Source organism: Pezoporus wallicus, unplaced genomic scaffold (assembly GCF_028554395.1).
Source record: "Pezoporus wallicus isolate ANWC-B61680 ecotype Strahan unplaced genomic scaffold, APGP_CSIRO_Pwel_v1 contig_16, whole genome shotgun sequence".
Lineage (NCBI taxonomy): Eukaryota > Metazoa > Chordata > Aves > Psittaciformes > Psittacidae > Pezoporus > Pezoporus wallicus.
Genome location: NW_026641478.1, coordinates 493,749 through 509,663, shown reverse-complemented (window position 1 = coordinate 509,663; position 15,915 = coordinate 493,749). Strand labels below are relative to the sequence as shown.

At 35.2% G+C, this 15,915-nt stretch overlaps 1 protein-coding gene across 1 annotated transcript in view; it reads left to right on the top strand.

Annotated features, from left to right (window-relative positions):
• Positions 1-15,915, top strand: part of KLHL1 (kelch like family member 1) — a 204,914-nt gene that overhangs the window by 66,461 nt on the left and 122,538 nt on the right. Inside the window, exons 2-3 of the mRNA XM_057424079.1 lie at positions 7,005-7,187; positions 15,726-15,862. Coding sequence (XP_057280062.1) covers positions 7,005-7,187; positions 15,726-15,862 — 320 coding nt within the window. The remainder of the gene's footprint in view (positions 1-7,004; positions 7,188-15,725; positions 15,863-15,915) is intronic.

Sequence of the window (15,915 nt, the reverse complement as noted above, 5' to 3'; positions counted from 1 at the left end):
ACACAGGTGTTCTAGTGACTGAGTTTTGCCTTATGGTGTCCAAAGAATGACTTATGTTACAAATAGTTTGATAAACAAATCATATTTAAGATGGAACACCATTGTAAATTATACATTATGCAAATTTATCTATAGAACAAGAACAATGGGTTTATAATGTGCACTTGACTCAGTGTAACTTTTTGTTTTTTATTTTTTTCTTGTACATAGAAGAGGAATCTCTGTGACAGAAATAATGCATCTCTGAGATGAACTGGTGTCACTAAAAATATTGTTTAATACTGTGATTATTTTTTTATCTGGCACTTCTACATAAAAAGAAATTTATGAAAACCTGCTGAAACTTTGGGCAGAGCCTTTAGTTGCAGATATAATTGCTGGTAGCAGAGCGAAAAGCACACCTTTTGATCACAAACAGAACTTCACGCCTACTCTCACTATAAGAAAAATTTAAAGTCTTTATAAAACTCTCTCTCTTGCATTTTTTCATGTGGCTGCTAATGAAAGCCATCACTTTTCCCAGTCCATCTTAATTTGGTAAGTGCAATTTCACAGGTTATTGATTTCTAAGCATTCAGTAAGAAATTGTGTGAAGACTTTTTCCATTTTTACATATGGAATATTTTTTATATGCTTTTATGAGTTATAAATAGCAAAACACTAGTTTTTTCACTGACAAAGTGGTCATGTTTTGTTTCTTGACTATATGCTGTAGATATATAGCCAGTAATATGCACTAAATTACATTGAATGGGTTTTGGATTATTTTGCATAATTAATCTTGGATAAGTGAAAAGTGAAAAAAGTTGAACACAACAGGATTTACTAGTTGAGTAACAGTGACATGATATGACATTTTCTGATTAAAGTGTTATTTATTTGGGGCTGGGGCTTCAGTGGAATGTAGGAGAAAAGTATTTCAATTGAGTATGTAAAATACTTAAGTAGTTTATAAAGTACTCTGCTTTCTACAGTGATACAATTCTGCTATTTTCTGCATCTCTATGAATACCTTTTCCAGAATGGATGAATTTCTAAATCTAAGCCTCTATTTACTCAGAGAAATGCAGTATAGTTTCAAGTCATATACATTCTCTCAACTCTATTTCAAAGTAAGTTTTGTTTCCTTTTGAAACTTATTTAAGATATAGTTTTATGTACTGTTATTTGCTATTGCTGTTTTTGAACCTTTGCAGCTCAAGAATGGCAGTTTTACTAATTACTTTCCCATTTCCTAAGAAAAGATATACAGGTGGCTAAACCTGTATGCGAGGTCCCCTTTTTTCCTGGCATTTTCTCTTTAACTGTCCAACAGCATTACTGTAAACTAAGGCATTTCATTTCTTTGCACTTTATGTTAAAGCTTATTAGTGTGTAAAGTCAATGAGCAAAAATCAAGTCTGAGTAGTATGGTCTTTATGACCAACTGTATGAGGTACAGGGCATGGCAAAGCAGGTACCTACATAATTGTAGGGCACTAACTAGTCTGTCCAGAATACATTCTGAGGATTAATCTGTGTTTGTCTTGCCACAAAAACCCCATTCATACCTAAACAAATCTTATCTTGGACAAAAAGTTTGAAGGTCTTTAAGGTGTCCCTAGGAGACCATTGGTTGAATTGCCTTTTCCTTATAATTTTCTGCATACAGCTGCCATTACTTACAGTGACCTAATATAAGTACTTAAAGGGTTGTTAAATTATGGGAAGAATCAGAACACTTTACTGGGATTTTACTGCTGGTTTACCTTTTCTTTTGTCAAAGAAGTTTGGAGCAAGTAAAGGGTGATTAGAGAACAGCACCCTTGTTCAAATCAAGGTGCTTTTTCTAGGAAAGGAGAAGCACCATGGAATCTGATGCTGTAGATCCTAAGAGCTAAGCTTTTATTTCTGTTTACACTGGTTTATGATCCATAAAGGCTCAAAGTCTGAATTTTCTCATCAACGCCTTTGGACTCTTGTTAAAACATTTCTCTTTTGAGTTCTTAATACTGAAAATTGGTCTGCATGATGTTGCTCTGCACAATAGTGCTGAAGGGAATTTCTTTCCTCTTTACCTTTTTTTTTTTTTTAATGCGCTGTGCAGCCAGGTTTGCCATTTAATAAAGAAACACTTGAGAATATTGGTTATTTTCAATGCTGATAATTTCTGTGAGCCTTTTAGTTTTCTTATTTTGTAGTATCACCCTTCAATGTCATTATTGTAATCCTGTGTTTCCTTATTTCTGTACTATTGATTCATTTAAAGGTAAAAAATAGCCTACTCAGAACAGCTCCTAAATGTTTCAAATTCCCACACTAATCATTTTTTTTGCACATACCAACTGAGAAAGATTATGGAAAAAAAAACATCTTGAATCTGTCCTGTACAATGATTACAGTATTTTGAGGTACACGAGTTCTAAAAAGGGTTTTGAAAGAACCAGGGAATCTTCAGGTGAATTTGTGCTGGAGTTCCTGCAGAATACAATCAACAATATATGCAAAGAGAAAGGTTTATTTTTATATCACTAATTGGCCATAAGTACCTATACATGGGTTTCATGAACTGTTAGAAAGTAAGTGGCATTTCCTGGCTGATTCTCTTTAACTAATTCCTACTTTAACGTGCTGCTGACTGAATTTAAAGCATTGATTATGCAGACAGAATTTATAGTGAAAAAAAGGTACCTCCTGAACAGGATAAGTAGCAGGCTTTCTATCTGTGCTTTCTTAGAAAAGAAATAAAAGATTAACTTATTGTCTTCTACTAAGCTTATTGCTTGTTAGTTTTCAGGGTAATAATTTAAATGTGCTGGGCCTTTGGGGCTTGCTTTTTAGTAGTTATTTAATGACTTGGTAAGTTACAGATATACTGCTGAGTTTGAGGGTGGAAAGTGTTGTTTATAAATGGCAAACAGGAAAAAGGGCAAAATTTGTGGCAAACAACTGCCTAATGACTCAAGAGCAAAATAGACTAAGCTCATTGCAACCCAATCTAACATAATAGAACTGACAGAAATTCAGTCAGGGTACTTCTCTTTTTTCTGACCTGAAAAGGGCAGCATGTTTTGAATAGCCAAGAAGAGGCAGGATTAGTACCCTATCTGTTCAAATGTAAACTGACTTAGGCCTAAATTCTGAATTGACAAACAATTCATTCAGATCTGCTCATTCCTGTTACTTTTGGTTTTCAGAATTGCTGCTATTGTCACTTCTAAACTCCCTGGAGGAAGGGAAGAAATGAGTCTGTTTGACCCTAGAAACCTCATTTATTAGGCACTGATTTATTTCTTGTAAATTACTTGTCATTCTAATTCTTCAGCAATAAAACTAAAAAAGTCTGCATAGGGCTTTCATCAAAGTGAGGAAAAAAAAAGAAAAAGCCTGAAATATCTATCCACTACCCATACTAATGAGCTTAGCTCCATCATTACAGTTTTTTTTTTTGTGAAAGCATTTGTTGATCATCCAAAGATATGGAAATAAAATTGGATTTCTGATCAACATGGTTTGTACTCCAGACTGGATAGGAACACATAAGCAGATTATGTTTGTTTTATCCTTTAGGAGAAGTTTGCAAGAGACACCTCGCATAACATAATTATGTAACAAGATCGAGTATAACAGGATTAGAGAAATGTCCTTTTCTAAATCAGTAATACATAACGGTTTGTGTTGAGGAATCATGGTTAATAAAGTTTTGCCAGTTTAATTTCCTACAGAGAGTTTCACAGTATTATATTACCATCATACAAATGGCAATACTGATCAATATAAGCCAGCTGATGATATCTCAGAATCCAATTTAATGTTATGCAAGTGAATTTACTGTGGGTAATAATTTTAATAGGTAACTCATTCTCTTAAATAATTAGTGCCAGCATGTGGCACAGAATAGATGATGGGGTGAGATACAAAGGTAACTCTGTTTGTTCCCTGTAAAATTATCTGCAGGCCATATTTCATTATGCAGGCTTACAGCTACTTTAAAGGAATTCTGTGAAGCCTAGTAATTACTGTGACAGAAAGATGGGCCAGCCTTTCCTTCTTAAACCTGTAGACCTTTGTACAATGACTTAGGAGACCATGTGGAATACTTTTTGGACAAAAACTAATTCAAAAGTAAACCCCTAGCATATATCAGAAAGAAATACAGTTTTCTGAACTGTACTATAATCTACCAAGAGTCAATACAATGCAATTTTTTATTTTTAATAACTAATATTCAAAATTATTATTATCTAATTAATGATTTTAATCATTTATTATATTAATGCACTTTATAATTTTTCTACCACCAGGAGTGCAGATTGGATTTACTATAGGTCTATTGATATCATTCTTACAATATAGTATCTACTGAATGTAATTAACCTCATGCAATGAAACTGTTATATTATTGCCATAAAGTATGAACATTCCTTATGTGCTCCTTCTATTTTGATAGAATATATAAAACAATCACACTGGTTTGAATTAATTGATAATATTGTTTCATATGCTGGACTCCTTTGCTCTTTCATTATGTAAGCTGTTTCATATATATCTAGTTGAAGCTAAAAAAAAATCAGTTTCATATTGAATTTCATTAGAATTCTTAATTTTTTAGCACTACAAGATAGATAAAACCTTATGGCTTTCATCTGAAATAATCTCATGACATATTTGTAAAGAAGAGGCTATTATCTGTGTTGTGAATTATTTGGAAATAGTAGCATTAGTTTCCTCAAGGGCTAGTACTTGCTGACACGTTTTCTTGTTTTCAGTAAAAGTCTGAACTTGAAACACTGAATTAAGTAAATTTTAACTAAGAACATATATGATGAGGAAATAATTATTTTTTTCTTGTGTTTCTATTTTTTCCTTTTTTTTTTTTAATTGAAGACATTCTGTTTGTAGGCTAAATTCACTTTGTACTAATGCATCTTTTGGTTAAAAGTATGTAATTTATCATTAAGAATATATTCCCAATTGATTGCAAATTAAGTCAGTTAGAGTTTTATTTTTCTTTCTCGGGTGTTGTAAAATGAATGTGAATTTGAAGAAGTGAACTACACTAGGCACTCTTAGAATCAGTGGGAAGATACACTTGCTTTCTCTATTTCATAAACCCATGGAATCATGGAATAGTTTTGGTTGTGTCCTGGTTTCAGCAGTAGCAGTCATTTTTCTCCCTCTTAGTAGCTGCTGCAATGCTGTGGTTTTGACTTTCAGCCTGGGAACAGCGCTGATAACACTGATGTTTTTAGTTGTTGCTCAATAATGTTTACTCTGACCAAGGAGTTTCAGAGTCTCATTCTCTGCCAGGGAGGAGGGGAAGCCGGGAGGAAGCAGAGACAGGACACCTGACCCAAACTAACCAAAGAGGTATTCCATACCACAGCACGTCATTCCCAGGATATAAACTGGGGGCAGTTACCTGGAAGGGCTAGATCACTGGTTGGGTCGCTCTGGGTATTGGTCGGCAGGTGGTGAGCGGTTGTGTTCTCTTCCCTTGTTATATCCCTTATCATCACTATTATTGGTGGTAGCAGTAGTGATTTGTGTTACACCTTAGTTACTGGACTTTTCTTATCTCAACCCATGGGAGTTACATTCTTTCAGTTCTCCTCCCCATCCCTTTGGGAGCGGGGGGACGAAGGGAGGAGGGAGGGAGCGAGCGGATGCATGGTTCTGGGTTGCTGGCTGGACAAACCACAACAGGTTTGTGAAATACGAACTCACTCCTCTAAACGAGATGACTGTGTTTTATTGAGGGACAAAGTCAATAAAGCAAAGGCAACAGTGCTGGGCGCATGACCGTAGACAGAGGCGCGAGTGATTAGAATTTGTTACAGGTTTATATACTTTCACTATTACATTAGTTACACACATATTCATAATTCCCTCATATAGGCGGGGAATATTATAACTAACTCCTGGAACTTATTCTCATAAGTCTCCTCCTCTTGGTGTCTGCTCACTGCTGTCCAGTGGTTGTGGGCAGGGGTCTTCAGGATGAAGTAAGCAGTCTTCTTCACAGTGTACTTTTCACCTTTGGCACAGTTGGACACCCCAGTAATCACACAACTAGCTGAAACCAGCCATATCTGTAATTCTGATAACTAGCAATGATTTAAAACAGTGTGATCTTCCTGCAAAATTTATTGCAGGATGGGCAGACAAGGAGTATCCCAAGCTAGCAGATGTTTGGGAGGCTCTATCTCTAAACTAACTGATAAGTAGAAGGATGGCGTGAAATAACTCCTTCATGTTTAGTGGGGCCACTAAATCCTGTTACCTCACCACACACAACATAAGCATTGTTCTTTAAAACTAAAGATACTTTAGAAGACTAGTGTGAAACAATTAACTCGTGTTTAATGGGGCCACTAAATTCCACAGACTTACAACATAAACATTGTTCTCTTTCTACAACCTAGTTAAGCTAAAAAGTACTTTAACTCATGTTTTTCAGGCACTAGCTTTTCTTATACCAAGCCCCCCCCCCCCCCCCCCCTTCTTTTACCTTTACAAATTCTTTTGCTATGTGACTCCATTTTGGTCAAGAGTTCTGGCCCTTTTTGACTTCTTGTCTAATCTTGTGTCTTTAACAAGCTTTGTTTCTGTTATTGTAAATTCATACAGTTATATCCACATAACCACACCTATGATTCGTGAAAGCCAGTATATTTATGTGTTTATCACAGGTTGGAAGCAACCTTAAAGACTGTCTAGTTCCAACCACTGAGCCATAGACACCTTCCACTAGATTAGGTTGCTCATATTGATTTTTTGAATAACTTTATCAAAGAATAAATAAATTGATTACTTCCATGTCTATGCTAAAAAAGCACCAACATTTCTGTTAACAGACTTACAACTTCAGTTGTCCCTCCTAATGCAGTAAGATTTTTCTATTTTGTACTTCTAGTGGTGAAAAGTGGGAAGGATGCATTGTTTACATATATCAGATTCTGGAAGCCTGTGATGAAGTCTGGTCACGTCTTTTATTAACGTGGAGTTTCTCTTGTGGTTTACAGACTGTCAGGATCCAGCCACCCCTTGCCACCCCATTGTGACATGGATTCATGTAGCTCTGAGGAATTCTACCAAGCTGTTCACCATGCAGAGCAAACCTTCAGAAAGATGGAGAGCTATCTGAAGCAGCAGCAACTCTGTGACGTTATCCTCATTGCTGGGAATCGCAAAATACCTGCACATAGGTAGGGCATATGCATAAGATATTGCACCTCTGAAAGTAAATGTTTTGGGTTTGCTTATGTCTTAGAATGGTGTTTTCTGTGGCCTCTTATGCCTGCTTTCTTCTTGCTTTAAACACCACAATTTTAAGTGGCTGCACAAAGTAGTATTTGAAGGTTGGGCCTCTAAAGTTGGTTCTTTTTTTTTGTACAGATTTCAAAAATTCAAGAAGCCCTCAACTATCAAACTTACCATGAGTGTGCCAAACATTTTCCCTGCAGTGACTGTTCTTTTTCTGTTTTACAGAAAAATTGACTATTTTATATTCCAACTCCCATAATAATAATTAAAAAGATGCAATATGCAAGACTGCAAATCCAAAGCTGTTGTTCAAATACTATAAAGTAAAACCAGACAGAAACCTTAATTAAAATATTTAAATTGCCCCAGTGATTATAATAAATGATAAAATAATCCCACTTTACAAGCAATAATGGATTGATCTAGGTAGTTTTCAGCACACATCAAACAGCGTGGTTTCAGATTAATAGCTGTAATAAATGTAGAAGTCCTTGTCCTCTTCTTTCAGCATTTTTTATTTTTAAGACTTTGTTTCTATTCCCTTGTTTTCTAAGAGCTGCCATTCCTGTTTCTTCCTTGCATTCACATACTCAGATGATAATTATACTTATATGCCAGCTAAGTCCCTATAGCTTCTTCCCACTGACTTGGCAACTGACAGAATTCCTGTGTTCAAGACTTTTTCTGCTGTTAAATGTATCATGCATCTGGCACTTTATGCACCCCTGATAATTGTGGTTTGATGCCATTTTTATCTAAATCACCAACATCTTTTCTTTATGTGTGTAACAAGTACAGAGGGAATAATATTAAGCTACAGTCCTTCTGTCCATCTGCATTTTCAGTGTTCCAGAGCTGCAAGATATGCCTTAAAGCGCCTCCCATCAAAAAGAAAACTGGAGAGATAATAACCTAAGGTTTTGTAATTGGTGTCTAATTTTACATGCCAGTATATTACTGCCAGTTTATATCATTCACATTAAAAGGGAAAATTATATCAATTGTGGAATATTTCTGTGTATCTAAGAAGTATTTTTTTTCTGAATGTAGTTTAAGAACGTAGATTCAGACATTGAAATTTTATTCTTTTTTTAACTGTGTTGAAAAATGTGAGAAGCAAAAATAGGCCAAGTAAATGGCAAGAATCAACAACAATATTCTCATTCTTTCTGTAAAAAAATTATAATATACAACCAGTCTGTAGTTACGCATATATTCCTTCTTGAGAATGACACAGAAATTGATCTTTCCAGTCTTCAGAAATCTTCTGTAATTATCATGATCTGTTAAAGAGAGAGTGGTCTTTCAATAACATTGCTGAGCTCCCTCAGCCATTGCTCCTTCAACGTATCCTCTCTGGTCCCAAGGACCTGTGTATGTCCAGTTCAGTTAGCTGCAGCCTAAGTACATCTTCTATTATGAGTGACACCCCATAGGTCCTGCCGCTGGGCACAGGGACCTAAAAGACCTGAAGGCAAACCATGCTAAAAAAATTTAAAAAAATTAAAACCAAAAAAATATAAAATTTCATTGCTGGTAGCATTAGCTCCTTTATTTCCCTCTTCTCTAATCACATATCTTGATTATGTCCTTTGGTGATCTGTTTAAATAACTTATTCTCTAGAGGAGAAGTTACTGCTGTGCCATAACTCTAATTTTAAAATATTATGAACAGGCATTTGTAGTTTCTCCACTCACTTTTGAGATGCATGCTATATATATTTTTCTCATTTTCTGTACCTCTCATTTAGACTATAACCTCTTTCAGACATTGCAACTTTAAGTACCTGGAATAGAAGGAACTCAGGCATTGCTGTTACAAAACAAGCAAATTAGTAGAGCCCACCCACTATAATTGACACTTCCTTCTTTTATGCAAGACACAATCACCCAAATGCAGTTGTACCTAGAAATCTAACTAGACTGCAGCTAGTACATGTCATCTGAAATAGAAAACCACTGGGAAGTAAATGTTATTCAGAACTATAGTGACATGATCAGGGCAGTACTTATTTTCAAGGTAAAAAAAAAAACAAACCTTAATCAAGCAATAATCCATAGGTCAACATAAAACTAAAAATACATATTTGCCACAAATAATTTGATTATTTTGCTTGAAGGAAACTAGCTTGTATTGCATTGTTTTTGAAATACTGCATTTGAAATACTATATTCTACAGCTACTGAATAAACATCAAAAATGCCAAAACCAGCCAAAGTCAATACAAGTGATAGACTTTTTTTGATTTACACTAGAGAGTTCATTAAAACTTTCAGCCAAGAAGTGAATATTATAGGCAACGCTAAACTCAGACTAAGGTTTAAGCCATAAGTCTTTGACTAGGAATGGTGCATAAATCAATACAGGAACTCAGTGATGTAGGAGAAAAAAAAAAAAAAAAGCAGCAATATAAGCATAGAATTTACTTATCCCTATTCAATTAAAACAAAACACTCCCATATAACAGAGATGGAATTTCAATAAAACAGAAAATTCAATAAAAACACAAAATGCAAAAAATATTAAGTGAAGAGTTGCATCCTCAGCTTGTGATTCTGATTTTCATTGCACTTAGTGAGAACTCAAGATTGTGAATGAAAAGTAGCCAATAAACCTACTGTTGTTGGTGTTTCAATATTGTCAAGTATAGTTGAGTTTATAATGAGAAATGAGAGTTCCTTCATTTTCTGATTTATCTTACTATCAAAGGTACATAGGCATTTGTGTTCTTTCTGATACGTAGGGATCAGAGGGGATTCTTAGTGTGATGGAAAAAGTAGCACAGATTGATAAGAAAATTATCATTTACATACATAACAAAGAAATGTGTTAGAATGGCTAATCTTTCTACAAATGTTTGTATGAAAAGTGAAAAACTGTCTTTCAACATGAAATTTAAATTTTTCATCATAAATTCAGCTGATGCCTTTTTTGGATGCTCAGCTCTAAAATAGTACAACTTTTATTTACTATAATTCAGATAAATTTAATAAAACTCTTTCCACAAACTAATTTATGGTCTCCTTTTTAGTTCTGTAGGGGGAAGGGCCATCTTTTTTCACTGTATTTTGAGCGCTACTATAGAGAGAAGATGTTTAAGAAAGAAACCCAGTATTAATAAAGTGGAAAAAATGAATGTAGGAAGTTAAGTTGAAAGGAGAGATGAAAGGATTAAGAACCAGGTAGAGAAGGAAAGACAGTTTAAAGGCAGTGGGTAAAAGAGGTAAAATGTACAGTGTGTAGTCCTAAGCTTGTTTTCTTGCATTAATCAGTAACGGATTCACATGGAAAGCACACATAGCTTTCCATGTAGAAAAGCTATATAGAAGCAATACAGCTCCCCTATGTATCACTCCCAGATATCTGTAATTAAGGTTTGAGGAACTTCCCGTTTCAAACATTGCATCTAAACTGTGATGTTTACCACAACCTACCATCCATGAGTTTAAAACAAAATTGTTCAAGTAATATGGTTGGGACAGAATGGCAAGAACAACAGAAATTCCTGCTATCAGAGGGAAAGCAGAGATGCAATTTAGATAAGCTTTTAATATTAACCTTGATTGATAACTTCTGTTTTTACTTTTTTTTTTAAGAAGAAAGAGTAGTTGATAAAGAATATTTCCTGATACTGAAAATGCCACTAATATTTTCAGAGGAATTTCTGTGATCTCCACAAGGAACTCTTCTGGCTTTATTTGTACCTTTTTCAGACATAACAGATCTTAAGTTACATCATTCAGTATGTACCAGTTCAAGATTTTGCTCATGCAGAAATGGGCCTTGAGTTTTGATAATTTCTGAGATTTTAACGTTGGTTATCCAAGTAAGTTTTGGTTTTGATATGGCCATGTGTCTGACCTCATTGTAATCAGTTGAGATCTACAGCTTAAGTTACCTGAACACCTACATCTGACTGTGATGTGTTGACCTTGGCTAGTTGCCAGGTGTTTTTCAAGCCACTCCATCACTCAGCCACCTCAGCAGAAGGGGATGGTAATAAGATGGAAAAGCTCATTGGTTGAGATAAGGACAGGGAGATGGCTTGCCAGTTACTGTCAAGTGCAGAGCAGACGTGGGGGAAATTAATTTAATGTAATGACAGTTAACAGCAAAGTAGGATAGTCAGAAATTATAAACACCCCTCCCTTCTTCTCAGGCTCATCTTCCGTTCCAACTCGTCTACCTCCTCTTCATTAGCAGTGCAGAGGGGTGGGGAATAGGGGTTATGGTAATTTCATCACATGTTGTCTCTGCCACTTCTTCCTCCTCACACTCTTCCCCTGGTCATAGCATAGCTTAGACAGTCGAGGGAAGTGATTTTTCCACCCTATACTGCACTGGTGCAACCTCACTTTGAGTACTGTGTGCAGTTTTGGGTGCCTTAATATGAGGACATATAACTATTGGAGTGTGTGCAGAGGAGGGTGACTAAGATGGTGATTTTTTTTTTCTTCTTTTAAGAAGGGAGAAAGAGACAAGTGATATAGAATATAAACATAAACCAAACAAAACCAGGTAGATGACGGAATAACAAAGGAGGCCATCCAAGAATAACTTGGATCATGAAGACCTGTTCGGCTGCCATTAAAAAAAAGGGGTTAAAGATAACACACAAGGATTTCACCAAACTGAGCTCTATGGAGGAGTAAGTTGTGAAGATAAACTAAGAATTCTGCTTTATTGTATCATTTTGTATGAAAAAGATCTACATACTTAAGCAGTCACTTATTCTAATGACTTCACAGATCTCTACTTTCATCAAATCTAATCCCTGTGTTTCTGACATTTCTCCTCATAGCTCAATGTAATGACATGTACGTTTGCGTTTCATTTTGTACTGTTGAAACGATAAAAAGCCACTTACTCTATCTACTCTTAAATGTCTGGAGACAGTTTAAGAATTAAAAGAAAATAAAAAAAAAGAAAAAAAATGGAGGAAGAGAATGTAAACACAAAAGGCATGGTCTTCAGGGCAAAGAGGGAACATCACTTAGTGAAGATTGATAGTATCACATACTCTCAGCTATGCATTATATAATAGATTAAAATGGAAGAAAATTATGTTTAAGTTAAGACACTAAGGAAACTTGCTTGTTTCAGGCTTAATCAGCTCTTGAAAATTCCATCTGCTTGTCCATGGTCTTGGGGGGGAGGGTTGTTGGTTTCTCATTTGGCGATTCTTTATTGTTGATGTTGTTGTTGTTATTATGTGGTTGCTCTAAACCAGCTTTCCTTTACAAATAGGTTAGTTTATAAATACTGCTCAGATGGTCAGAGAAAAAAACCCCAAAACTTTATTGTGTAATTCTGTTCAGTTTTTCTCCAGCCAAGATGAGATATGCACACAGGACAGACCATCAATATTGACAGTTACAGATGGAAAGTATAAGACAATTCTCATCAACTGTTATATACTCACTGACAAGAATGGACAAGAATAATTCATGATATATTTCATGGCTTTCTTTACATACTTATAAATTCAGAAGATGAAGGCAGTTATAACAGTAACAAGCCCAAATTAACTTTTCAGTGTCGTGACTGCAAAAGAAGAAAGGTAGATGGCAAAGAATTCTATATTTGAAATGCTGACTAGATGACAGGTGGAAGTAGAATGTACCTATAGTGGCAAATTCTTCAGTAGGGAATGGATGTTACACATTCAGCTCGATCCTAATTAATCTGAAATGACCCTAAAGAACAGAATTAACAGATTATGAAAAATAAAATAAAAAATGTTGCAAAACAAATACATTGCCATGGATAAAAAACTGAGTGGAGATCTCAACAAGCAAAATTTCCCAAGGTACCAATAACTTTACAGCAACACACTTTACTTAGTTTTACACAGTCTGTTAATAAGTACGGAACAGGAAGATTTGGGTTTGTGCTGTCGTTTAGTACAAATGACATTGTGGTGTCATTTGTGCTAAAATTATACCATTTTCTACTTTGTGTGTATTAAAGCTAATTGTAATAGTGTGTGTAAGAAAGACTGAATTAAATAAAAAAAAGACATCTGATTCCAAATTATGGACATCATAAAATAAGTGATCTCAATTAGATACCGATCAAAATTCTGAGATAGGAGATATGACAATTTAAAGTTTGTGGGCAATAGTTTGTTTCAAAAAAATTTATTGGCGTCTAGAAAAATTTTTTTTCTAAGGGTCTTTGATACTGAGCATGTAATAGTCTATGTACTGGATTAAATTCACCATATATTTTTGCAAGGCTGTTATAGATTTTTCTGCATTGAGTAAACTGGTGAGGGATGAGTACCACAGTCATCAGGAAAGGTAATCACTATGTGGTATAATCACAGTTGTTCTGTTTTACAGCTTGCTTCTTTGATGTATTTTACTCAGGAAAGGTGCCAGTTTTGTTTGTACTGCCAAAATTGTTCTGGAAGTGGCAACCAGTGTCTACTTCCTTTTTTTCTTATTTCTTTTTTCAAGTCCATGCATAGCTATACCTTAGTATATGTTTTGCTAATAGGAAGTCATGACTTCTATATACAGTAAATGCTTGCCTCCTGTGAGAAGATCTGTAGAGCACCACTATTAGTGGCCCAGTGTCAGCTGGTGTCCTCTACAGAACAACAAATTGCATTTAAAAATAATGAATGTTCAGCTTCTATATGAGCTGGCATAATATCTTTGGAATAAAGTTGCGCTATGCCTATGAGTTTTCAATCCAAGTATTGCGAGATTCTACTAGGTGGTAAAATGTTGTTAAGAGCTTGCTTGAAGAAGTGATCAAGATTTGCTTCTTTCGTTTGCTTCCTTTAATTAATAAATACACCAACAATGTTAAGAGAGTTCTGTATCAAAGGTGCATGAGAATGTTGTGGTTTAAGCCCAGCCGGCAAGCCAGAACCACCCAGCTGCTCTCTCACTCCCCCCCACCTTCCTCCCCATCCCTCTGGGAGCGGGGAGAGACAGAGAAAAAAGTTGTGAAAAATGCAAGGAGACGTACTGTAACAAAACAAAACAAAACATAAAGGTATCATAGGATAAAAAAAGTCACAACAGGAATCACTTACATTCTGTATTATAAAAGAAATCAGAAAAGCATCAGGCTGAATTTAGCTTTATTAAAGATTAAGAAGTCCCTTAATCTGGAGAAAAATCTTTCTGAGACCACAAACTCATTTTAAGCCAGGAGTTACATGCTATGATTCTCAAGGTTGAAAGAGTTTATTATGTATTCTCAGCAGTTAAGAAAGGTGACATCCTGAAACACCTGACCTTTCTTGATGAATAGGTCAACATGCCTTTAAACCAAGATTTAGAGCTTTTCTGAGCCTTCTTAGCTACGAAAAAAGAAGATCATTACAAATTAAATGATTGCTTTGATTTCTCACTTTTCACTTCCTATCTTAACGCTGGAACACAATTAAGATTTACAAAAGGTGTCACCTTTCAGAGTTAAGTGTAATTAGCAAGTTTCTTTCCCTTCAATTCAGCCTGTGAAGCACTTCCTAAGGGAAAAGTTTGACTTGAAATGAGTTAACTTTTTGGCTATATTCCGTTGATGAAATGGCTAATTTGCCATCATCCATCATTTGCGCCAGAGTAAAGATCATACATACACTTTCAAGCTGCTCTGCTTGCAGGTAAAATATAGTAGCTTAAAGCACTGTAAAATTGTGCAGCCAATTCTAACTGTCATATTTACTTTGCTATTGGATGAGCTAAGAGAGCAAAAACAATCACCACGCTGGCTGATAGGTGGTAACTTGTACCACATATCTAGCTGAAGATCATCTGTGAATATTCACTCCTAACAAAACCATAACATTACTATAGATGGTATTTAGAAGAATTCTTCGCTTAAGGTCCCAGTAGTGACAATCCTACTTGGTACTTGCTGTGGTTTTGATTTATTTAAATCAGATCCCCGAACGAGTCATCACATTTTTAAGTATTGTGATATTATTTTTCTTTGGAAAAGTTTCTTAACAAAAACATTGCATTACACAATGCTGAGGATTTTGTCTGTTTTTATGTTTTAATGAGTAACGTTAAATTACGAAACAGTTTTACTGAAGGCTAAAGACTTGAGCAAAGTCATGTACTGCTAACTTTTTTTATAAACAGCCTTTAAGAACAGTGCTGAGTACAAAATGTTTTTCAGCAATAGGTCTCTGTAACTGAGAGATTATCTTGTTAACAATCGGCACATTTGCATGATTGGAAAATTATCAGAAAGACTGAACTCTAATTTCTGTGTCTGTTTTATAATCATATGCTAATATGCTACTTGGTTCATATCACAGGAAGCAAAAACAAATTAGAATTAAATGTCATGCTGTATTTGGCTGCCTACATGCATTAACAATATATTGCTCTTGGAAATTTGTAATTACTATGAAAATATGGTGGTTTTTTTTGAAGTTAAGGGCTTTTTTTAATATATGAGATTTTTAATACACGTCGATGTAAATGACAACCGGTTTCTAACATTTTTGCAGACTTGTCCTTAGTTCTGTCTCTGACTACTTTGCTGCCATGTTTACAAGTGATGTTTGTGAAGCCAAGCAAGAAGAGATCAAAATGGAAGGCATAGATCCCAATGCACTGTGGGATCTTGTCCAGTTTGCATATACAGGTATTGCGCTGCATATATTATACTTCCTATAGAGAAAGTTGTTTATTTGAATT